Source organism: Oncorhynchus gorbuscha, linkage group LG23 (genome assembly GCF_021184085.1).
Source record: "Oncorhynchus gorbuscha isolate QuinsamMale2020 ecotype Even-year linkage group LG23, OgorEven_v1.0, whole genome shotgun sequence".
NCBI classification, from domain to species: domain Eukaryota; kingdom Metazoa; phylum Chordata; class Actinopteri; order Salmoniformes; family Salmonidae; genus Oncorhynchus; species Oncorhynchus gorbuscha.
In genome coordinates, this window is record NC_060195.1 from 56,964,343 (window position 1) to 56,990,069 (window position 25,727).

The window sequence follows — 25,727 nt, forward strand, 5'->3', positions numbered from 1 at the left end:
TGTCCTCTACTCACCTCCTCTCCTTCGTTACGTTGATGTGAAAGACGTGACCAGATGAAAGCCATTCCAATGAGGAGCTTCCACCATTATTTCTTCCACTGGTCAAGTATGTTTCAATCAAAGGGAGGAGATGAGCTTTCCTCTTGAATTGTGGGATATGTAGTTAAACAGCTAGTTAAACAATGGTCAACTCACAAGGCAAGTAAGATATCTTTATTCACAACAGTTTAAGTATAAAAGAATGGAAAAGAAATACAAATTTTAGACTAACAAATTATGTTCAGTACAAACTGATTCTGGCTATAGAAAATTATGTAAAAACAAAAACAAGATTTTTGTTTAAAGATCCCAAAAGGTGTCAATATTAGTGTTTACCCTCAACAGTAGTTCAGCCAACACTTGACATTTCTATTGTTGTGTTTTTGTGCATTCCATTCACAATGTACACAAACAAGTGAATCATCGTAAGGACATTTTGTCCATTTATATATTTCTAAGCTGAGGCCTCTGCTTTGCTTTTGTAGTGGTTAACTCCTAGAAGACGTAGTTGTTAACAGTTAACTTCACATGGAACATTTGGCACAGTATCAAGTCTATCACCGTTACCAAAAGCCTTAGACCACTGTGCTCCTGGTCTAAGGCCCTGCATCTCAGTGCAAGAGGCTACAGTCCCCGGCTCAAATCCAGGCTGTATCACATCCGGCTGTGATTGAGAGTTCCATAGGGCGGCACACACCAGGTTTGGCCGGGGTAGGCAGTCATTGTAAATAAGAATGTGTTCTTAATCGACCTGCCTAGTTAAAGGTTAAACTTATTATTTTTTTTATAAATGTGCCTCTAACTATTCATAGGTGCATTCATTGCATTACACTTGACCAGACTTCAATAGGCAAACAAACCACATTTATATTCTATTTACACAGTGTGGCTGTAGAATCATGTCAAGGCCAGGAAAAGTAACTGCTGTCAGTTACCATCTGGTCTTGTGGTACAGTAACTTTAAATAGCGTACGTACATCGAGGACACTGATAAAGTTTGAGTTCCTTACACACACACACACACACACACACACAGATCAGTGGTTAGGTTAAGAATGGTCCATACACAAAAAAAGTGAAAAGAAAAAAGTGGTTGTTTTTCCTCATAGACCTACACACACTACTATCCCTGAATTTCTCAAATAAGGTCTGCAATATTTTTAAACCAAAAAGGAACACAACATGCCTTTTGAACTGCTTAAATTCAAACCTACCCTCTCAAGTAAACCCTTTACACTGCATGTTTTCAATTCTCTATTTCCATGCTCTAAACATGACCTGTACATGGAAATGCACCTCATTAGTTGAATCGGCAATAAATGCCCTTTGACCGATGTTCAATATTTTAATCTATAGATCACTTTTCCACGTTCATACTCAGACCTCACCCATGTACAACATTGTGTCACAAGAACAATACCTTAAAAAGATGACCCATCTCTCCAGTAGGAATACATTCCTGAAGGACTACTTCATTACACAATACGACATGACATCCACATGCCCTAAACCCCCCTCCTTACAACATTGATGACTATTGCTATCCTAACCAGCAGCAACAGGCTGTTTTTGTCTTTTTCCAGGCTCAGCGAAAACGAAGAAGTTCCTCTGCAGGCGTCACTTCAGAGTTCGGCCTTTAAACTTTTTCACTTCTTTTAATGTTTAAACGGCTTGTGAAACAACTTATCATTTCAACACCCTGACAGTCTCTGGACACTATCCATTGCTGCAAAAGCAGTTCTGGAGCACGCTATAGCTTAACCTCTACAGCATAAAGATTGATTAGTATTGGCACCACTCTACTCCTCTTCACTTTCGTCCAGGTCAAAGGTCAAACGCCAGAGCATGGCCCACAGACGACAGTGGTGACTCAACTTAGTCTCTTCAGTCGCTTGATTAGTATTGGCACGCGCCGTCTCTTGATGGCCATAGGAGGTCAAACGTCAGGGCCCACAGTTGACCGCGTTGAACCCAGAGAGCGTGACCTTGCCCTTGGTTTTGAGGTCGTGTTGCGAGGCGCTGTTCATCCTCTGGACCAGTAGCTTCTCAAAGAGCAGGGGATGGTACGCCCCAAGGGTGCAGGCGGCGTCGTAGTGGTGCTCGTGGTAGTGGCACAGGTCTGTCTGACGCAGAGAGGGGATGTACTCATAGACATGGACCTCCTCGCACAGAGACATCATCAGGACGATGCCTGGAATTAAAAAGAGGGCAAATATTAATTCATTACAGCTTATACTGCAATCTACGGGTCAAATTATTTTAGGGACAGTTTCCCAGACAGACTCAAAATAATTTACCACGGAAATTCTCTGGAATTCGACCTTTAGTTTGCATCTTTTTTTTTTAATGTGAAGAAATGAGTTTACACTGTGTTGACAAACAGGGAGTGACTCGCTGTGTCTAACACACCTTCTCACGTACACTTATCCCCTTTCACAAACACTCCTCACATACGCTCTCTTTGTCCCCCTCTTGCAGTTCTACAGGTGTTTCCTGATCCTGTTCCACTGCAAACGGCCCAGTTCTGAGAACGGCGTCTCCTCCATGCCTTCCAAGACCACCGTCATCCAGCTCAACCGCCGGGGTCACAGTAACAACGTAGCAGTCACGCCCCAGCTCACCACCGGCACCAACCACCATAACCACCATCCCCACACAGTGGAGTGCAGCACTAACAACCGTGAAGTCACCACCCCAGTCTCCGAACAGACCAGCCCAGACCCCAACCAAGAGATCACCTCCTGTGGACAGCCGCCGACCCCCCTCACTACCCCCCGAAGCCCCTCTCAATCCACCCCCCCTTTCCACCACGTGACAAACGCTATCCAGTGATCCACTGTGTTATATGATAGAGTCACCACCGAGAACTCTACAGAGGATATGGTGTTATCCCTGGCATTTGTCATATGGCGTCCCCCCCCCAAAAAAAAAAAAAAACTGTCTACACAGTGATCTCTCATGTGGCGTCACCCAACAACTCTCCATAGTGATTTGTCATCATGAGAACGCCCCAGACTACCCATAAAATGAGCCATCATGAGTCATTGGGTCACCAGAGAACTCTTCTATACAGTCAGTGACCTAATCCACAACGTTACCCAGACAGAACTATCAATATCTTCTACTAACAAAGTGATCTATTCCAAGTCATCACCCCAGAAACTAACCTGTGATCTATTATCTTATAAAAACAGGGTATCCCAACTGGCAAGCCTGCAGGTGGATTTATTTGGCCCTGCAAGTTCATAGCAAAATACATAATATATATTGGAATTTACGCAAGACTAAAAACACCATGAAAGCAGCTCCAATTGATTTTAAGTTTTGAAATGATTATGCTTTAGTAAATGTTATCCGTTTTGACATCTACAGCAATTGTTCTGTCCCCCCCGCCCATCCGCTCAAGAAAAAAAATACGTCTGCCCGCGCCTGAATCTAGTTGATGATCCATGTTATCGAAGGTGTGTCAACCGCCCCAACCCAGTTAGATGGTCAACTGTTACTTTGTCACTCAGTAAAAGGTGTAGGTAGATATCTTCCTGTCAAGTCTTGCCACGAGAACGCAACCGTGTGGTGGTGTTTACTTAAACATAAAAACTTGTATTTTTCCTCAACTTCTGTTTTCATATTGTTACGTCGATAGACCCCAGAGTTGTATTAAGACTGCAGCGGCTTTAGTGTTGTCATTACTGTTACAGTACCTAAAAGGCTTTTGTCATAACTGTTATACACGGAACCCAACCCGCGTGCGCCATCGTGCGCTATGTATTTTGCCCCCCACACCAAATGCGATCACGACACGCAGGTTAAAATATCCAAACAAACTCTGAATAACTGACATTAATTTGGGGACAGGTAAAAAAAAAAAATCATGAAACATGTATGGCAATTTAGTTAGTTAGCTTGCACCTGCTAGCTAACGTTAATTTGTCCGATTTAGCTAGCTTGCTGTTGCTAGTTAATTTGTCCTGGGACATAAACATTTTTGTTATTTTACCTGAAATGCACAAGGACCTCTACTCCGACAATTAATCCATACATAAAACGGTCAACCGAATCGTTTCTAGTAATGCATCCTCCTTCCAGGCTTTTTCATCTTTTAAATTAAATGGTGATCGCATCTTTGTTCATTGTTTTACCACAGCTACCCGCAAAACAGTCAGTCTTTCAGTCACCCACGTGGGTATAACCAATGAGGAGATGGGAGAGGCCGGACTTGCAGTGCGACCTGCGTCAGAAATAGGAATGAGTTCTATTTTAGCCCTTGGCGTCGCAGACGCTCGTTGGCGTGCGCAATAATTGAATAACATGGATTTCTACATTTATTTTGCGGCGCACGCGACGTGTCCGGTCTGGTCAGCATGTTACAGTATACGGTCATAACTGTGTCCATTTCAAATTAAGTGAAATAGACAGTTCATCTTAATTGGTTCTAAAGCTTCTATGAAGCCTATGTGAATGATGTTGGTGAAGCTGAATGCTTTGTACCGCATATGTGAGATCAAATTGGGCCTCTTTATTTGCTCAGTTTTTATATTACACTTCATATCAGTTCTTGAAATAATATGAAGGATAATCACAATGTTTATACAGATAACTAAGGGTGTAAATCACACATAACCATGTTCATTTCTCGATCGCACTAAGTTGCTAAATCAAAATGTTCACGCCTACTTTGTGGTTATTAAATCACTATATAGCTGTGGATTAACTATTTAAGATCATATCTGTGCGCAAGAACATTTTATAGATGTTGCATCTGGGTGAACTGTGTAAAACTGGCTAGTATTGCACTCTAAACCGGAATGACATTTTTGGCAATGTGAAGGGATTTTCCATTTCACTGCAGGGTGGGTAGGGTAATAAACCAGAAACAGTTGGAGAAGTGTAACAGAAAGTGTGCATGTTTGCAACACTCGAAGCTATCATCCCATTGGGCAAAAGACATCACATCAATGTTCAATTGTCAGTTTGAAATGTTGTTTACAATTATGACAATGTGGAAACCCTTGCTGACCCAACCAATATTTGCATGTCATGATGACAGCCAGGCGTTGTATGAAAGCCACAACCTGTTAAAGTTACCATCTTTCTGTGCCTGTAGTGTTATGCAGTATCTGACTTTGCATGTTGACATGTGCCTCAGTCTACAAGTCTAAATGATGTACATAGGTACCTACCAGATCCCAGCAGGCAGTCAACAGCCTTGCACCCCACTGGGCCGCCACATAGTGGCTGGCTGTAGCCATCATACGGCACTTGCTTGTCTTTATCCACATGACAAACTGAACAGCACCGCCTCTCACTGCCTAATAAGCTGTAACCCCAAAACAGTTAAATAAATGGACTGCAATCTTCACTCTGTGAGTTATGGTCTGCCTCACTGAGCACTGTTGCTGGCAGTGAGTGTGTGTTCTCTTTCTCTCTCTGTGTGTGTGTGGCGGTAGCACAGTAACTTGCTCGGGGCGACAACCTCCTCAAGCCTTCCTGCTGGGATTCCAGGAATTGCAATGGGGGTCTATGTTGTAACCCCCCCCATCCCCATCCTCATGTAAATTGAGAACAAAACAAGAGGGAAAAAAACAACACAGGAATGAATCACCATTCTGCTGTTCTTTCTGGACTCTCCTCTGTACTTTCGGTCCGGGTGGAAATATTTGGTGCCGGTTTCGAATGATATAGATACCCAAGTAGAAACATATGATGTAATTGAAATCGCTTTGAGAAAACGATTCAAAGTGAAACAGGTTGCTTCGCTTTGATAACAGCCCATGTTTTTGCCCTGCCATAATCTTACCCCTAATATTCACATCATTTCTCATGTCTCACCACCCTGCTCTTCCCAGAGTCCCAAAACAGCAACACAGGACACAATATGGGAAAGTGGGACACCTAGTCAGTTGTACAACTGAATGCATTCAACTGAAACGTGTCTTCCGCACGTAACCCAACCTCTGAATCAGAGAGGTGCGGGAGGGAGGCTGCCTTAGAAAAAATATATATTAAAAAAATAAAATCGGCATCCAGGTCGTCGGAGCCCCGGAGAACAGTGGGGTAACGGCCTTGCTCAGGGGCAGAATGACAGATTCTTACCTTGTCCGCTCAGGAATTTGATCCAGCAACCTTTCGGTTAAATGGCCCAACGCTCCTACCCACCGGGCTAACTTGAAAATGAGTATTTGCTTAATGACGTTAGAAAAATCGAAAATCAACTTGATGGAACGCCAATCGTTTAATGAGCACCTGTGCCCTCTTGACTGTGTAACCTTGTAAATAGATGTTGAGCACACAGGGAATAACAATTAAGCTCTGTATTTTTACCTTTGAGCAATCGCAGATCTCACTCACTAAAGAAGAAGAAAAAAAAAGAAAAAAAAACATCCTTCTGGTTGCCATTTCCTTAAAGCCTGCTTGTCTCCTTGAACCAAGGATACCACCATGTGTTCTGAACTAGGCCTGCAGTATGTGCTGCATCTCAACGGTTAATAAAGTTGTGTGAATTCGATGCACGTTGGCTGAAGAGAGTGTTCCCGTCATAGGGAACAGGGTACCATTTCAAACACAGCGGTCAAACAAATACATTGATGGGTGGGTGGGTTGCCCGGGTGTATGATCAGAGGCGCATGCCCACCTATGAACCCAGAGGATGGGGGGTTAGGCTGGATGTTCTCCTGGGTGTTCCCCTGGATCACGTCCCACAGCTGCCAGATGAACTTAGGGTGGAGGACGTAGAACGGTTGTGTGGGGTGGAGCCGCCGGCGTTCCTCGTACGGGGTGAACAGGTCATAGTCTGGGTTCCCGTACCACTGAAGAGGAGAGGAGACTGCAGTCAGCACCAAGCATCTCTCTTTACGCTATCTGAAATAGAACGCTGCTACTCCGGGTCAGCACAATTATGACAGCATCTCCCGAGGGTCAGACTCACTGCTAACACTGCAGTGTTGACACAGTGCCTTTGTTAAATTAAACAACTCCTGAAGCTCAGCAGGGTCAGCCTACTACTGTATTTCTAGAGTACCTAAAATTAGTATTAGTACTTTATTTGACTACGGGAAAGAACGTATGTTAAAATGTTACAGATATTGCGATGCAGATTTTCTTGAATCCATCACCACCATACTGACTGACTCACAACACCACCACAGGAATCCCTACGCCCCAAACTAAAATGTTGTATAAATCCACGTTCCTTTCATACACCACGGCTTACACAAGAGTCCACTAAATCCATGATTCAGTGAACAAAGTCAGGCATGAATATCCCCTTGAAATTGATGACAAGAGACCGTCCACAGCGCAACATTTTAAAGTCAAGGTTTGTTACACCAATACCCATAGCAGGTATTGATGAATGACTACAGCAGATGTGCTTTAATTAGCTCTCTATTCTGGAAGTTAATCTTATTTTGTATCCCACATGGCACCCTAATCCCTACAGTACAAGGGCACTGCTTTGACCGCAGAGTGAACATAAAATCAGCCTTTGATCTGACACCCAGTGACGTTAAGCTGTTAGGTGACAGATACAGTGTTGGTAACTCTTTGGTTCTTTCAAACGGTCAGGATAACATGGGGCAAAATTGAGTAAATGATGCCTTTTAAGCATTAGATACAGAACAGTGATTCGTTTTAAATTGGATTCTGGGTCTGGAGCAAATTTCTTGGTAAAGTCTCAATGAACGTGTTCAACCATCCATACAAATTGGGTGCATGTAGAACAGTAGGCGATACAAACACACGCGCGTGCACACACACACACACACACAAACAATGGCTTTCACTTTCAAAGTGGAGGCCATTAGAATAGCAGTCCTTGATCATTGGCCTTATGCGTGTGTGTCCTATATGTATTCTAACTAATGCCATAAAATTGTGTGTGGCAGACAGCAGAGGTAATATAAAACACTATTACATTGTTCTCCATATACAGTGGCTTCGGAAAGACCTAGGCTTTTTCCACATTTTGTTACATTTTACAATAAGGCTGTAATGTATGAAATAAAACATTTTCCTCAGAAATCTACACACAATACCACATAATGACAAGGTGAACACTTCATTTATTTTAGAAAATGTATTAAAGCTTAAAAGAAATAAAAGCTTAAAATGTGTGTGTGTGTGTGTGTGTGTGTGTGTGTGTGTGTGTGTGTGTGTGTGTGTGTGTGTGTGTGTGTGTGTGTGTGTGTGTACAGTGCATATCAGAGCAAAAACCAAGCCATGAGGTTGAAGTAATTGTCCTTAGAGCACCAAGACAGGATTGTGTCGAGACACAGATCTGGGGAAGGGTACCAAAACATTTCTGCAGCATTGAAGGTCCCCAAGAACACAGTGTCCTCTATCACTCTTAAATGGAAGAAGTTTGGAACCACCAAAGCTTCCTAGAGCTGGCCAAAAGGTCTCTACAGACTCTCAGACCATGAGAAACAAGTTTGTCTGGTCTGATGAAACCAAGGTTGAACTCTTTGGCCTGAATGCCAAGCCTCATGTCTGGAGAAAACCTGGCACCATCACTACAGTGAAGCATGGTGATGGCAGCATCATGCTGTGGAGATGTTTTTCAGGGTTAGGGACTAGGAGACAAGTCAGGATCGAGGGAAAGATGAACAGAGCAAAGTACAGAGAGAGATCCTTAATGAAAACCTGCTCCAGAGTGCTCAGGACCTCAAACTGGGACAATGATTCACCTTCCAACAGGACAATGGCCCTAAGCACACTGCCAAGACAACACAGGAGTGGCTTTGGGACAGGTCTCAATGTCCTTGAGTGGCCCAGCCAGAGCCCGGACTTGAACCAGATCGATTATCTCTGAAGAGACCTGAAAATAGCTGTGCAGCAATGCTCCCCATCCAACCTGACAGAGCTTGAGAGGATCTGCAGAGAAGAATGAGAAACTCCCCAAATACAGGTGTGCCAAGCTTGTAGCGTCATACCCAAGAAGACTCAATGCTGTAATTGCTGCCAAATGATCTTCAGCAAAGTACAGAGTAAAGGGTCTGAATACTTATGTAACTGTGATATGTTTTTTATTAGTAATACATTTCCAAAAATGTCTAAAAAACCTCTTTTTGCTTTTTCATGATGGGGTATTGTGTGCAGATTGATGGGGGAAAAAAATATTTAATCAATTTTAGAATAAGGCTGTAATGTTACAAAATGTGGAAAAAGTCAAGGGGTCTGAATACAAGGGTACGTTCAGCAATGGAACATTCAGATATAAATATTTCTATGTGGAACAAACATGCCTCTCTGACATGTAAAATAAGGAATTGCGTCTGCTCTACTTGCAACGTTCAACAAAGTTTGCCAACTGAACTGTGTGACAGAGGAGGAAATTCTAACAAACTGACAAGGCCTAAATTTGTGTTTTCATAAGAAACATTTAATTAGTGTTTGTTTTAATGTGATTGATTTTAGGACCATTAGGCTAGTTACCATCTCTTTCAATTGACAAGAAAAAAAAATCACATCTCGCATACTCTGAGAATGGAAGATTGGAACCCTACCAGTGTCTCAACAAAGAACACAGAAGAATTCCCTTTCACACTTACATTGTTGAAAATGTAACAGCAATTTGTCAAACTACTTTAAAACAAAACAGAGCATCTCCAGAGGTTATAGCCTGTTGATGAACACTAATTAACGAGACACTCAGTCCTGGTGAGGTGGGGAAATGGTTAAGTCTAAGTCCGTATCGTTCAGCTTTTCCTCATTACCACCCAGTTGGTCATCATGTTTCCTGGCATCTGGAGTCACACTTTAACCACATTAAATCAAAAGGCTGAAGACAGCACTGTCACCATTGAGCGTGTTCACACAGTTGGTTAACTGACTGTTAGTTGCACTGGAGAAAAGCCTCTGCTAGAATGTCAGCATGACCGCTACCGCTAACAAGATCTCAGGAAGGGGCCTGTGTAAGCCACACACCAGATACCTGAATCTAAACACACGGACACTTTCTGAATTATTCAGTGGAAACCCTAAGATGGTTTTGTATAAAATATGAGGCACTTTATTGTCTATTTAGAATGGAAATTAAGTGTTTACGCTCTCTCACAAGACACACCATTGCTGGAAGCAGCGCTCCTGGAGCAATTGTAGGGCTTTAAGTGCTTTGCTTAAGGCCACAACGGCGATGCGTGCTAGCTCACTCTACACCAGACTTTCCCTAAGATGAACCAGAAGATGATTAGGAAGTCATTAATGACACATACACTACAGCATGTGACTGACAGTGTGAGTGAGTGAGTGAGTGAGTGAGTGAGTGAGTGAGTGAGTGAGTGAGTGAGTGAGTGAGTGAGTGAGTGAGTGAGAGAGCAGAGAGACCTACCCTGAGCAGGTCCACAGAGTACGGTGCAGGATCCCAGGCCACCAGTGTCATATCCTTATACAAAGAGCTGGTGTTGAAGCGATGTCTGGGCCGGGCCAGGATCTGCAGGGAGACAAATTACTGATCGCTGTACTGACAGCTCTCCAGCCCCCCAGGCTAAATGTAATCTTAGCTGGAACTGGGGTATTGGACACACAAATATGAGGCAAGCAATAAGAGTACATCTCACCTACAGTCCACATGTACAGATCCCATACGCCAACTTGTCCTCTCCCAGTGATAGGTGTATCATGAATGACTGACTAGATAAGTGTGGTAGTGCTGGGATAGACTGTCTTAGTGATCAGACTAGCGGTTTCACTCAGCTCTAGATCAACTCAAATCATATTCAAAAAAAGGCAGAGTGTCAGTGATTCCACTGTCAATCAATAGGGGGTCCTGAGTACCAAAGAAGGTCACAGGAGGAGAAGTGGGCGACCCACCTGAGAGTTAATGATGCGGATGGTGGTCTTGTTGCCCACGTCATTCTCATAGCCCTCTGTAGGAGCAGCGTTGAAGCGAAGCACAGCCTCATGGGAATCTGAGTACAGGGTATGGACATTAGCTGCATGCATCAACCCAACAGTACCATTAATATGGCATGGTTTATCTACATAAGTAATGTGGTTGGTGAATGTGGGCCAACATTTCTTCAGACAGAATATCACAACCCAATTTAATAACACCATTTTTTTCCCTTACATAAACAAATAACCTTAAATTTCATTGCATTTTCACGGCTTAACAAAATGAAAAGAAATAACTGTATTTTTATAATTATCTTCTCAAAAACATTTGTATATCGTCTCATTCAATAGTCTGAGACGATTTATAAATTATATATAAACAGTACCAGTCAAAAGTTTGGACACCTACTTGTTCAAGTTTTTTTATTTTGAACTATTTTCTACATTGTATAATAATAGTCGAGACATAAAAACTATGAAATAACATATGGAATCATGTAGTAACCAAAATAGTGTTAAACAAATCAAAAACTGCCACCCTTTGCCTTGATGACAGCTATGCACTCTTGCCAACTGTACCGGCAGACAGCGTGTTTGGCGTCGTGTGGGCGAGCAGTTTGCTGATGTAAACGTTGTGAACAGAGAGCCCCATGGTGGAGGTGGGGTTATGGTATGGTGTTTGCTGATGTAAACGTTGTGAACAGAGGGGGCCCCATGGTGGAGGTGGGGATATGGTATGGTGTTTGCTGATGTAAACGTTGTGAACAGAGAGGGCCCCATGGTGGAGGTGGGGATATGGTATGGTGTTTGCTGATGTCAACGTTGTGAACAGAGAGCCCCATGGTGGAGGTGGGGTTATGGTATGGTGTTTGCTGATGTCAACGTTGTGAACAGAGGGCCCCATGGTGGAGGTGGGGATATGGTATGGTGTTTGCTGATGTCAACGTTGTGAACAGAGAGTGCCCCATGGTGGAGGTGGGGATATGGTATGGTGTTTGCTGATGTCAACGTTGTGAACAGAGAGTGCCCCATGGTGGAGGTGGGGATATGGTCTGGACAAAGAACACAATTGCATTTTATCCATGGCAATTTAAATGCATAGAAATTGTTGTGCCATTTATCCGCCGCCATCACCCTCATGTTTCAGCATGATAATGCATGGTCCCATGTTGCAAGAATCTGTACACAATTCCTGGAAGCTGAAAACATCCCAGAGGCACATGGTGGTCACACCAGATACGAACTGGTTCTGTTCCACGCCCCTACTTTTTTTTTTTTAAGGCATCTGCGACCAACAGATGCATATCTGTACGCCCAGTCATGTGAAATCCATAGAGTAGGGCCTAATGAATTTATTTCAATTGACCGATTTCCTTACGTGAACTGTAACCAAGTCAAATCTTTGAAATTGTTGCATGTAGCGTTTTTAAAAATAAAAAAATAAAAAAATATGTGTACATGTAGTCTAGGCTCTGGTAAACTACAATATTATGCTCATCATGACGCTTATGAGTCACTAACCAAACTCCAACACTAGAGAGCGGCAAACCCTTTCCCTTGGAGGTCTGATCTTACGGACTGAGGTGTCACTTGTAAAAAGCTGCCTGCATTACTGTCACGGCTCTTCCTCCTCATTTCAAGGACACGCGGGCTAGTCATCACATCAACTGAACAGATGCAAGAGGAGTGACAAGCCAGTCTGATGCGATCAACACGAAAGGCTACTGAATGAAAACAAAGCAGAGTGGTCTAAAGATCCCCGTAGAGTAAGCCAGGGCTCCCAGTCACACGCACTGAACGCGGAGCGATTTCTATAGGCGTGAGGAACTTCCCAGCTTCAGAGCTCTTACGCACTGTAAGGGTAGAGGCCAGTTCAATTCCAAGGGTGAATCAAACCTACCAAAGCAATACACTTATGCAGTGATGAAGACGAGTCTGACAATCAGCTGTAATAACTTGTACAGTCTGATTAGTATTACTAACTTGTTATTAGTTAGGATGTTGGAGCTTGAGTGTGATATTGCATTGTCTGTCGTTCCAGACATGCTTTGCATTTCATGTGAATAAAGGTCAACAGTCGAGCCTCAGTTCCTGATAAGCTAGCCTAGTCTCTGTGGAACTAGGGTCAGGAGAAATGTGGTCGTCAACAGAGGTGGAGGTGAGGACAACAGTTGAAGAGACCACTGGGACGAACCCAATAACACTCCAACTGAAGCCTTCATCCACACACACACCTCCCCGCCTACGAAAGTTCTGGGTTCAGGCCGGGCCAAGACACTACCAAGAACAGACTTAATTCCTGCCCAGCAACAGAGAAACTGTTTATCTTAGACATACAAGGAGGTGACTCTGCCCAGTTAGAAGGTATACATTTGTGATTATGTGACTTGTACGTTGTGTTATGCAGCTGCAACATTCTGCTGGGTGTAATAAATCTAGTTTGAGCTTTACTTCCATCTAGATTTATACAAGAACTTGGCAGCTGTGTCTTCATTTACATTGGAGCTAACAGTTACGTTATAAATCCTGCCGATTTTCGGAAAAAAAGTGTATCACCTGTCCCACAGCACTCACCAATTTCTCTCCCTAAAGAAGAGTTGAGGATAGCCCCGGCCGAGGTGACCACCGCACACGACTTGAACCTTGACCCCTGGCCCCAAAGCTGCTCCAGAGGTCGTGGGGGCACTAGCCTGTCCCAGCCCAGGCCAGAGAAGGGTTGCTCTGTCCCATCCAGTGTCCTCAACCTGGCCTGCTCCTTCAGTTCACAGAGTACATCCCTCTTGCTCTGCCTACCCCTGCGCAGCCCCCTGTAGGCCACATGGTGCCTGTTGAGATGCAGGTAGTCCCTCATGGACTTCTGCAGGTGTGGAGCAAGCATCCCCGCTGAGGCAATGCCCCTCCGCAGCCACTGGACCACTGCCTTGGACTGGGATAAGTAGTATTCGTCTCTGCCCCCTCTCTTCTTCCTCCTCCTCCTCCGGCTCTCCCTCCTAATCTTCTCTTCCCTTTCCTGATCTCCCACCTCATTCCAGACCACCTCACCATTCTGGTTCAGCTCCAGGGCCTCCTGTTTTCCCTGTCGGCTGTGGCCCTGGTTGGCGGGGGAAGAGGAGGACGACACCTCGAGAGGAGAAGCCCTGATGCCCGATGGACTGCCCTGGATGGAGGCCAGACGGCGGGTCTCGGTGTGGGTGAGCGAGGAGGGCAAGCGGAGCTCCACGTCCCGGGGGTCCAGGAAGTGGGAGAGCAGGGCCAGGAAGATGAGGAGCCAGGCCAGCATCGCCACCAGAACCAGCTGCCTCCACTGCTTCATGGTTGGGGTCATGGTGGAGGACCTGGGAGACAGGGTGGGGTGCAGCTGGGGTCCTGTCCCGTCAGTGACCCCTAGAGGCCGACCTGGAAGTGCTCAGAATGAGGCCTAAAAAGAGATTTATTCATTTATTAACTTTATTAGTATAGCACATTTTCATACAATAAAGTGGATGAGCAACTTCAGTAGTACAGGCCCATGTCATACAACACAACGCATCTGTATAATAGCTTAAGGTCTAAGGGCCCGCGGCTGGGTTTCTACTAAGCTAACATATGGAATTGTTTTAAGAAGGCAATACTAAGAAACATTGAGCTAGCTGATTTAGAATCCCTGTAAGTAGCCCATATATATATATATATATATATATATATATATATATATATATATATATATATATATATATATATATATATACATATATATATACATACATACATACATACATACATACATACATACACACACACACACACACATAAAAAAACGATATCTCTAGCTTAAACAGAAATTTTGATAGGGATTTTTGTATTATGGTAATTAGATTTTCCGCAGGGTCGTGGACAGAGAGACATAAGAAACACTACAAAGACCAGGATGGACACATCTCCCTTGTTGAAAATGCTTCCTCCCTGCCTTGCTTTCTCCTCTTTGAAGTTGTAACAGAACTGGACTGTCTTTTACTTTTGAGACATGAAAGCCTTCCTCTCTCTCGGACGTATCCTGCCCGTGTCAGAACTTTCTACTTAAAATAGAAGGTGCTGATTCCTAGTTTACCAAGCAATGGGGAAATGTAGAATAATAATCAAATCCTTCCTTCCATCTATCCTCGAATTCACTCTTTGATCCTGTTGAGGTTGACTGTAGTTTTGACAGCATTGTGGCCCTGAGTTGGTTAGGTCATGTCTGTTTACATTATCTATGGGCAGGGGCAGAGGAGGGGTTGGGGAGCTGTGCTGTACCTCTCCCACGTACCACAGTGAAAACAGAGCAGACAGACCATGTTTTTCCACACCGTAGAAAAAGCTTAATCATCCACAGTGGGACCGGTTTGTGAAGTGAAACCTGAGTTAACGTGATGTGCATCGTTTCAGGATATTTCTGAGCAAAACGTAAATTGGTGTGCTCACTCAGGGAAAACGTGTTGTCCAGAGAAAATATTGGAATGTGTCCTTCTCCGTTCACCACTGTGCCACGTTCTTTTGCAGGTGCAGCCAATTCTTACCAACCTGTCCATTAGTTAGCCCAATGGGGTGGGGAGGGGAAGACATATTGGATGACCAAATGAACAAGAATAGTAGCAGTCATTATAATAGCAGGTAAATGTAATCAAAGGCTGTGGCACGCAGTGTTGTTCTCACAACAGCACTCGCTAATTAATGACGTTCCTCCAATTTGTAGTGGAATTGTCCCCTGGAGTCTTCTTTAGACTAAATGGAGAGCCTTGATGTTTTCAAACAGCAGTGGTAGAGACGGAGCCATCACAGCTGAGTATTAAGCTAAGAATTACTTAGGTTTAAAAATAAGCTCAACTGGATACCTTAATGAGGCAGTGAATGAACAGAGAAAAAGCACGCATGGCCTATGCCATTAAAAAAAACAAATTCAAATTGAAATATATATTAAAACTAATTGAATGTGTCATTGCACCAATTGCACTTTATGGCAGTGAGGTGTGGGGTCGACTTGCAAAACAAGATTTCATCAAATGGGACAAACACCCCATTGAAACCCTGCATGCAGAATTCTGTAAGATTCTCCTACATGTCCAGAGGAAAACTACAAACAATGCATGCAGGGCAGAATTAGGCCAATATCCACTAATTATAAAAACTCAAAGAGCAATTAAGTTTTAGAAACATCTAAAATACAGTGACTCCCTCTCATATCATTACCAAGCCCTGCAATGCCAAGAGCTGAGCAAAGAAAAGAGTCCCCTCATCCAGCTGGTCCTGGGTTGACAAACCTGTTCTACTAACACACTGAAGCCTCAAGACCAGAACATCCAATCAATCAGAATAAACCAAATTACAACACAGTCAAAACAAAACTACATTTATTATTAAGAAACACAAGCAGAAGCACAAAGCAAAATGCAGTGCTAGCAGGCCCTAAATCGACCGGACACCGTGGCTAACTATTTGACCATGGTTACTGATCAAAACCTTGACAAAGTACAGACTCAGTGAGCACAGCCTTGCCATTGACAAGGGTAGACACAGGAAAACCTGGCTCCCTGTAGAGGAAAGGCTGTGCAACCATTGCACAATCTGAGACAGAGATGCATTTCCTGACAAAATGTCAAAAATATAAAACAATTAGAGTGTCATTTCCCAAAATTTGAAACCCAAAATTTCAAAGACCTCTCTGGTGAGAGTAGGCTACCCGTCCTGTTGGGGGAAGATGCAGAGAAATTGCTGCCTGCCATAAGATGAGGGACAGTGTCTGACAAACCAATCAACCTGCACATGTCCTCTACTGTATGCTTATTGTTCAATTGTCGTCCCGTTGACAATTTTGATTCTTGAGAGAGCGAGCGATAGAGATAGGTAGGATAGATGGATAGATAGGATAACGCCGATACCGATTATTGGAGGACCAAAATGACAACTACAACAATACTGAATGAACACTTATTTTAACTTAATATAATACATAAATAAAAATCTATTTAGCCTCAAATAAATAATGAAACCTGTTCAATTTGGTTTAAATAATGCAAAAACAAAGTGTTGGAGAAGTAAAAGTACAATATACGCCATGTAAAAAAAGCTAACATTTAAGTTCCTTGCTCAGAACATGAGAATATATGAAAATTGGTGGTTCCTTTTAACATGAGACTTCAATATTCCAAGGTAAGAGGATTTAGGTTGTAGTTAATATAGTATTTATAGGACTATTTCTCTCTATACCATTTGAATTTCATATACCTTTGACTATTGGATGTTCTTATAGGCACTATAGTATTGCCAGTGTAACAGTACAGCTTCCGTCTCTCTCCTCGCCCCTACCGGAGCTCGAACTAGGAACACATCGACAACAGCCACACTCGAAGCAGCGTTACTCATCGCTCCACAAAAGCCGCGGCCTTTGCAGAGCAAGGGGAATAACTACTCCAAGTCTCAGAGCGAGTGACATTTGAAACGCTATTAGCGCACACCCAGCTAACTAGCTAGCCATTTCACATCGGTTACACCAGCCATTAGGCTGGTAGGCTTGAAGTCAAACAGCACAGTGCTTGAGAAGAGCTGCTGGCAAAAACGCACGAAAGTACTGTTTGAATGAATGATTACGAGCCTGCTGCTTTCTTTCAGCTAAATATGCAAGTTTAAAAATATATACTTCTGTGTATTGATTTTAAGAAAGGCATTGGTGTTTATGGTTAGGTACAGTCGTCCAGCGATTGTGCTTTTTTCGCAAATACGCTTTTGTTAAATCCTCCCCCAGCGTTGCATCGATTATATGCAACGCAGGACACGCTAGATAAACAAGTAATATCAACCATGTGTAGTTATAACTAGTGATTATGATTGAGTGATTTGTTTTTTTATAAAGATAAGTTTAATGCTAGCTAGCAACTTACCTTGGCTTCTACTGCATTCGCGTAACAGGCAGGCTCCTCATGGATTGCAATGAGAGGCAGGTCGTTAGAGCGTTGGACTAGTTAACTAAGGTTGCAAGATTGGATCCCCGAGCTGACAAGGTGAAAATCTGTCGTTCTGCCCATGAACAGGGCAGTTAACCCACCGTTCCTAGGCCGTCATTGAAAATAAGAATGTGTTCTTAACTGACTTGCCTAGTTAAATAAATAAAGGTGTTAAATATATTAAAAAATAAAACAAATAAATAAAATGTCGGCAAAATTGGCATCCAAAAATACCGATTTCCGATTGTTATGAAAACTTGAAATCGGCCATTCCGATTAATCGGTCGACCTCTAATGCAGACTAGGTTAAGTGTTGCCACAACCTAGTGTCTTAATTATGAGTTTACGGGGTTTGAAAAGTCAGAGGGCTGATTCCCCCTCACAGCAAGAGCTTGCGCTGGGCAAGGACCACCAAGCCTCAGCCTCTCTCTCAGGACTTCACCCACACGAATTACATCTTCAAAGGGTCTTTCCATCTCCTCCAGTGAGCCAGTGCAGTGGAGGCTAGCGTGAATGACACGGAAGGTTAAACTGAAATAATAACCTCTATCTGCATCAGGAAACGCTACTGAATGGTGAGAAATTAAAGGTGATGAATTTAAATTCCATTGGGTAAGCCACTGGCAGTATTCTGAAGAGAGAAGTCTCTTCTTTGTTCCATTCAATTGTGCTTAAACCAGGCTACTAAAGCAGGCCCTCCATTTCAAAAGCAGGATTTGAGTGGCATTAGTATGGCATGGGAGAAAAGAAAAAAAAAGATTGGGCTTCCCAAACCTTGTATTTAGCTAAAAACACCATGAATGAACTCTGCACTGACATATCCACAGGCACTGACTATATATTCCTCACTAAAAAGCCTTGTGGAAAGCTGGCTGGCCTAAACTGATCCTTGCACCACTAACACCCCCCACACCCCCCCCCCTAATAAGGACACAGGGGTCAGAGGTCACACGTCTGTCTCCAATCAGATAGAGACAATCTTGGCCCAGGAGGAACACAATTGGCCCTCTGCTTTCTCTCCAACCAGACACTCACAAATTGAACTGGGCGAGCACGAGCGTCATTTGCCTGCCTGAACGCAGTGCTGTAGCAACAACCTGAACACAGTGCTGTAACAACAATAACACAACGCTTCATCAAATACACATTAGCTAAGTCAACACATAAGAACACACCAAGATCCTCTCCCCACAGATAAACATACACACAGATCCTCTCACATAAAAACAATCCATCTAGATCCTGACGGTAATGTCAAGGTGTAGGCGAAAACAGAAACAGCATGGCTGAGATAGACAAGGGAAGCCAAACAACAGCTGTGGATGTTTCCTCTGTGCCTCTGAGATTACTGAGATGATTCATAAAACCACATCTGACAGAGGGGGAGATAGAAAGATGAAAAACAGAGATAGGGTCTGGTTCCTGCCTTATAGCCAATCATAGACATAGCAGGTATTATGTTCTAAAGTGGAAAAGAGACATCTTCAGCTCCAGCCTGGCTGGGAACGCAACTGACCGCTGGCCCTCTTCATACACCAGCTGGTCTCACAATGGGCCACGGGGTTTGGCACATGGCCCCTGGTCTCTCCAGCAGTGCCCACGCGCACACACACAGTCATGCAAACACACAGGCAAGCGCACACACACACACTCAAACCCACACACACACGCAAACTCACACTGGCACACAGTGTGACACACACTCTCTCAAACACACACATACACAGCCTGTAGAAGTCATTCCAGAGAGCCAGCAGCAGGAGGTCTCTCCGTGGAGAGATGATATCCCACCTGTCCTGTTTCTGCTGACAAAATGCCTTCCTCCATCTTCAATGACACGCCTCGCTAAGCTCCATCTTTTCTGTTATTCTCTTCTCTCATGTGCTGCTGGCACATTTAGAAAACGCTCCTAAATTGCCATGGCACATAATGCATACTGTATATGCATAATTATAAACTGGTTGGTTCGAGCCCTGAATGGTGATTGGCTGACAGCCGTGGTATATCAAACCGTATACCATAGGTATGACAAAACATTTATTTTTACTGCTCTAATTTCATTGGTAACCATTTTATAATAGCAATAAGGCAACTTGGGAGTTTGTGATATATGGCCAATATACCACGGCTAAGGGCTGTATCAAGGCACTCTGTGTTGCGTCGTGCCTAAGAACAGCCCTTTACCGTGGTATATTGGCCATATACCCCACCCCCCGGGCCTTATTGCTTAAATCTACCTCTTGATGTGGTGCATGACAAAAGCTCTTGATGTGGGAGGAAGGTAAATGTAGCTTTGGCTCCTGGCTAAAGCAACATTGAGGGAGGCTCTCTAATAACCATGGCAGGTGGGGAATTTACAGTACACGTTATACCACCAGGCTTATCTACCCTACTACCTCTCAGCTCACGTCACATGTAGAAGATAGACACTCAACGCCCACATGGCTGCAGGAGAAAAACGTTAAGAGGTTATTTTTAAGCAAATGGAGTGGTGTTTTGTGTTGGCTTGCGATTCCCTTATCCGTCAGTGTTCCTCCCTCGATAATATTACGACTGGCGAGACAGCAAACACATGCTCTTCACTGTATCATGATAATAAATTGTACCTAGTTACAAAGTACCCAGAAACGTTCATGTTACTATGGGAGGGGGCTACTGTAACAGTACTGTATGCTACCCAGAAATATTACACTGCAGTTTTCATTTGATTGAAATCCTCTCCACTTCCTGATTTGTGCAGATATCACACAATGCACGGATAGAAATAGTACACGATAACATCTGTGGTCAGGAAGGAGACAGCAAAGTTCCGTGTTTGTTTGATGGGAGCTCTAGATTAAAGAAAAATGAGTCACACATATATGGGCTCCTAGGGGATGTGTGGTGATCAGGTCCTACCTCCTGTGGCCCGGTTTTCCTGCGATCTTATCCCAAAATGGATGTCAGTCTCAGGACTCTCAGTGCCGCCAGAGCAAAAACCACCTCATCCTGAGACAGAGAGGCTGACTGACTCAGCTCCAGTGTTCGGTGGTAATGGCAACTTATTTACATTTCCAAACATCCCGAGGACCTCGTAAGTCTCCCTGCGGATTCAAATGAAAAGTCCGGGATCCACTGTGGTAATATAAATGATACAGGAGTGAATGAAGAGGTCTTTCTTCTTACCTTTTTGGGGGCAAGTTGGTTAGCCTATCACAAAAACTACTGTAGTGGGCCCATCTTACGCAGGCTGGCACCAGACGTGACTCACAGCAGGGGCCAGGGGGTTCAAAGCAGCAACAAAATCAAATAGGGGCTATTCCACAGTAACAGAATGATGCTGAACCATTGATTGCCAAGTTAAACAATCCATTCAACTCAATGCACTACCTTCAATTGGTCGCATTGATGCGAGCCGCACCTTCTACATGGTCACCTGACTCAACTGTTAGATTGATACATGGCTACTTGCAGTGAGTATTATATTTATTGCGTTCTGAAGTTCTGGGAATTTGCACTTACTCAGGTGGTAAATTAGCCCCACGTAAAATGTGCCTATGATATTAGTGCACATAAAGATGACGGAAAATTCATCTGTATTGAAAAAAAATGAAATAAGACATTTCTGGGGCCCTATTTTAACAGTCAAAAATAACAATAGCCTAACTGTTAACCCAAAATGCACGACAATCACTGGATTAGCCTGCACACTCAAATCCCATCATTAAAATATGAAATACCATCTCAGTATTCGCTTACACTTTGTAATAAAGCACCGAATTACATTAGATGATAGAAAGAAAAAAAAAGAAAAAAAATATATGTATGTATTTTTTTATGACGCAGAAATTGTTTTGGGGGTGAGTCCAAATCATGGACTGGTGCAACCAACAGAAAATCCTAGTGGCTCCAGTGCCACCAGGGGAAATTGTCAGTCTGGAGTGTGATGTGTGATCAGTTACTTCCCAACCCGGGCTACCATACTGTCCTACACTCTACTTCTCTTTACTGTCCACGATTGGTTTAGATTTGGACTGACCAAACTTCAACATCCATGGAAGTCCGGTGTGGGTCAGAGTTCAGTGGGTGAAGGGGCTGGTTACAGTAAATGGAAAGAGAGGGGGCTCATGGGTAGGTGTCAGTAAGAGCTGGGAGAGGTGACATTAACTGGAGAGACAAAGAGGGAGGGGTTGTCCAGACTGTTTTCACACTCTTGGTTTGACCACTATGTGACAGAAAGAGAAAGAAAACTGTTACGAGCTGAACTTAACAGTATGCCAGTGGAAGAGAAGACCGTAGCAGGTGACCCAACTGTGGTTTGTGACTACTATGAATTCCCATTACAGCCAATTCAGTTTCAGTCATTCTGAGTTGTTTTGTAATTGTCTTTTACTGATTTATTAACAGAATAATGTGTTTGAATCACTTAATAAATCATAAACCAAATTGATATCCGTAAAAACCTACAGCTAATTGATAGGTCTACCTTTACTTGTTAATTCTGTGAGCTTTCATTCTCCTCTGTCCTCATCAGGAAGAGAAATTATAAAATATCTTAAAGATAAGTGGTTTTTTTGGTAACAGAATGACAAGACACTAGGCAATATTTCTTAAACTTACAGAAGACTAATAATTTTTGCAAAACTACATTATGAATGTAGATATTAGTTGGTAGGGGCCTTTATTTCAACATTATTGTGTTTTGATGCATTTCTAATTGCTTATAAAAGACTGTACTAGATGTTTTCTAAAACCCTTTGTCCATCCGTTAGGCTAGAAATCAAAGCCTTTGCTTAATCCTAATTTTTTGGAAGGAGATTTGTTTAAAAAAGTAGATAGTCTATATTTTTAGAAATGAAGGCCTATGAGTTTCATGTGATACCAAATTTGATGTGCTCATGGGGCATTTTACATGAAAGTGCCCTATACTGTCTGGAACAAACCATGGCGCTTTCAAAAAGCCCCAGAAATTAATTCATGCTGTATCTTGCAGCATAACGCAGGAAGCTCATCTTCCAACACATTTCTGTGAAGATGTTTACTTAACATTCTAAATTGAATGGTTCAAGCCCCGAATGCTGATTGGCTGAATGCTGCATCTTGCATAAGAACAGCCCTTAGCCGTGGTATATTGGCATTCATTGGCTATATACACAACACCTCCTCTGGCCTTATTAGGTAACACACCACATGGCGAGACAAGGTGTTCTTTACCTGCATGTCATTTTCTCACCAAATCCCCAAATTGCCGCTACAGCAATACGCACTTGTGTAGATCTGAGAGAATAGGAAAATAAAAAGCAATTTGGTGACAACTTCAACCATTATTAGAGAGCAAAGAGGAACTATTACCTAACTGACAGCTGTACCTATCCAGGGTTAGGCGGTAGGGGCTTTGGGTTGATTTAGGATTGGGTATTTTAACAAAGGGCTGCAATTGACACACACACACACACACACACACACACACACACACACACACACACACACACACACACACACACACACACACACACACACACACACACACACACACACGGGAGGGATACCCCATTCCCAACACCAGCTGTTCACAGGTGTCCAGGCATTAAGATGTCAGGACTGTGAAAGGTGGCTGAACAGACTGGGCCTAGTCTGTAGTCTATTGTCAGCTGGTATCTGGGGCTACTGACCCAGAAGTGTCAGGCCAGGTGTCCTGGAACTGGTGGTATTGAGGTAGCCTTGAGAAGGGCTATCAGACAGGGCTGCAAGACTCGGTCACCTTGCCTCTCACCTGTCTGTCTCTCTGAGCACACACACCAGACCCCGACACTCCTCAATCCTAAACCCAAATCATTCCACAATGGTCATTTGTGGTCATATGGACACTGAATTCATTAACATGTGCGAGTCCATAGTGTAGTTTATCATGTCCAAAATGTCAAAAAACATAAAGTTATGAAAAGATTAGTCAATGTAGTCCAATGTGTGTATGATTCGTTGTGCTGTAAGAGGTAGCCAAGTTGACTTTGAGAACCAATATTGATTCAAATAAAAGCCTTCACATGGCAGCTCGTGTTGATCCTCTCAACATCAATAGGTGTGCTGTGGGATCAGTTCATTGCAGGAATGAAGACTGTTACAAAATATTGAGAAATATTCCAATTAGGCATTAAGAATATAATATCACTGGCGTTCAGTTCGATGGGGAACCCATATTTTTGTTGTAGGTGAAATAGGCACACGTTTTGAACATGTTATTAGGATGTAGGCAACTTTGTAATTCACGCTATATTTCGGATAGAAGCCAATGATCATGTTTTAACCATTCATTCTGCATGCCCCCTTTTCCGTGGCACAGTTTGAAACCCATTGTGATCTCTATATAAGCGTCCCTCTCATCACAACCCTCTGTTTGAAATACCCATGGCATCGTCGATTGCTCTGTCTGGTACAAAGATGGTAAAAAATGCCTTACCTGAGCTAGTCAAACGCTCTTAATTCCGGCGAACATCGACATTTCTTCAGGTTTAGATCCGGAATGCAAAGACTAAACGGAATGCATGCTTTCGCCCCATCTTCAAAGAAAGGGGTAAGTTGCAATCGAACGCTATTCAGTGCTGCTTGACAACACACTATAGGATGTGTAATGTCGCGTTGTGGTTCTTTCAATTGAGGTATAAAATAGCCGTCCTTCCTGGATAATTGTTTTGGGGGGGAGCGGTGAGAGAGAGAGTAGAGTAGGGTGGGCGGGGCATAAGTGAATGTACTGTGTGCCAGGGCCGAGCAGTTTACTTGTCATGATGTGGAATAGAACTGCTAGTTAAAGGAGACAAAATATTGAAACAAAGTTGCTATTTTACTTCTGTGTCGACTGTATTTACACCATGCCTAGTTTATCTAATATTGCAGACAGATCAGAATCCCAGTCTAAAGCTTCCACATCAAATATAGCCCTACCCAATTACAGCCTGCCACCACAGAAGAGTAAGACCAACATATTTGCTATTATTTCCTATCTGAGTCAGATAACATAATGTCATTTGTATCGAGATTTGTATAGGGATAGGGGCGATTCTTGATGCATTGCACACCATAATTGTCACGAGACCATGCCCTTGGCAGGCAAAATCTCTACAGTGACACTAGTCATTTAAAGCATACATACTGAGTCTGTTGCTCGAACTGTCAGCTAATCTAATCATGTTCAATTGCCTTGCACAGCCTCAGCTCTCCATGGAAAAGCAACCCAGAGTAGCGCAGATGTACGACATGAGATACTAAAAAGAAACACCCCAGGATTTCTACATTACTGCAGTGCATAAGTGTAGGCTACAACAAACAAAACATCATAATCATAACTGCCTCAAATGTCTTCTTATTAATTGCCTTATGCTGGAATTTGTAGTGCCAAACCCGTAAAAGCTACCGACTTTAAAACGTGCACGCCGACTGTCTTCAGGTTGCTTGAAAAAATATTTTGATACTGTTATACGTTTCATACTACAACCATATAGACATTAATCCCAATGCATTTCAAGGACCGTAGACTTGAATGATTTTTTTTACAAAATCAGGCTTTCAACTGTTAAGCTACAAACACCAAACCAACTTTAAAACTTAGACTGACTCAGCGTCCATTGCTTGTCAATAGAGATTTGATACGGTTTATTATTTTTCAACTGTAGCCATTTAAAATGTGCATTAAGGCTCCATAAACTCCAATGGGTCATTCCTGGATTCGCCACTGCTCTTGAATTGTTTAAACTACAAATACGGAACTAATGTTAAAATGTGCAGACTGACTTTTGCTTGTCAAAAGATTGCTGAACATATTTATACTTTTGAACTAAAAGCATATCACATTTGCATACAAGATCCATGGGCTATAAAGTCGATTTGAGCATTTCCCACTGCACTAAACCATTTTAGCTACAAACA

At 43.0% G+C, this 25,727-nt stretch overlaps 2 protein-coding genes across 2 annotated transcripts in view; one reads left to right on the forward strand and one right to left on the reverse strand.

Annotated features, from left to right (window-relative positions):
* LOC124010941 (opsin-3-like) overlaps positions 1-3,994 on the forward strand; it is a 29,730-nt gene extending 25,736 nt beyond the window's left edge. The window contains exon 4 of the mRNA XM_046323768.1: positions 2,518-3,994. Within this exon, the coding sequence (XP_046179724.1) occupies positions 2,518-2,871 (354 nt within the window). The 3' untranslated portion in view covers positions 2,872-3,994. The remainder of the gene's footprint in view (positions 1-2,517) is intronic.
* Positions 199-24,491, reverse strand: LOC124010940 (beta-galactoside alpha-2,6-sialyltransferase 2-like). Its single transcript, XM_046323767.1, has 6 exons — positions 24,265-24,491; positions 13,447-14,290; positions 10,849-10,946; positions 10,367-10,468; positions 6,671-6,845; positions 199-2,230 (listed from the first exon to the last, which is right to left on the reverse strand). The coding sequence occupies exons 2-6, from the start codon at positions 14,195-14,197 to the stop codon at positions 1,983-1,985; spliced, it is 1,374 nt and encodes a 457-aa protein (XP_046179723.1). The 5' UTR covers positions 14,198-14,290; positions 24,265-24,491; the 3' UTR covers positions 199-1,982.
* Positions 24,492-25,727: the final 1,236 nt, after the last annotated feature.

Excerpts from the sequence above, each read along its gene's own strand:
- LOC124010940 (XM_046323767.1), bottom strand. The coding sequence starts at position 14,197 with ATGACCCCAACCATGAAGCAGTGGAGGCAGCTGGTTCTGGTGGCGATG. Across the intron at positions 10,947-13,446 it reads TTCTTTAGGGAGAGAAATTG|ATTCCCATGAGGCTGTGCTT; the intron begins GTGAGTGCTGTG and ends CCCTGTACTCAG. Across the intron at positions 2,231-6,670 it reads CCCATCCTCTGGGTTCATAG|GCATCGTCCTGATGATGTCT; the intron begins GTGGGCATGCGC and ends TTTTAATTCCAG.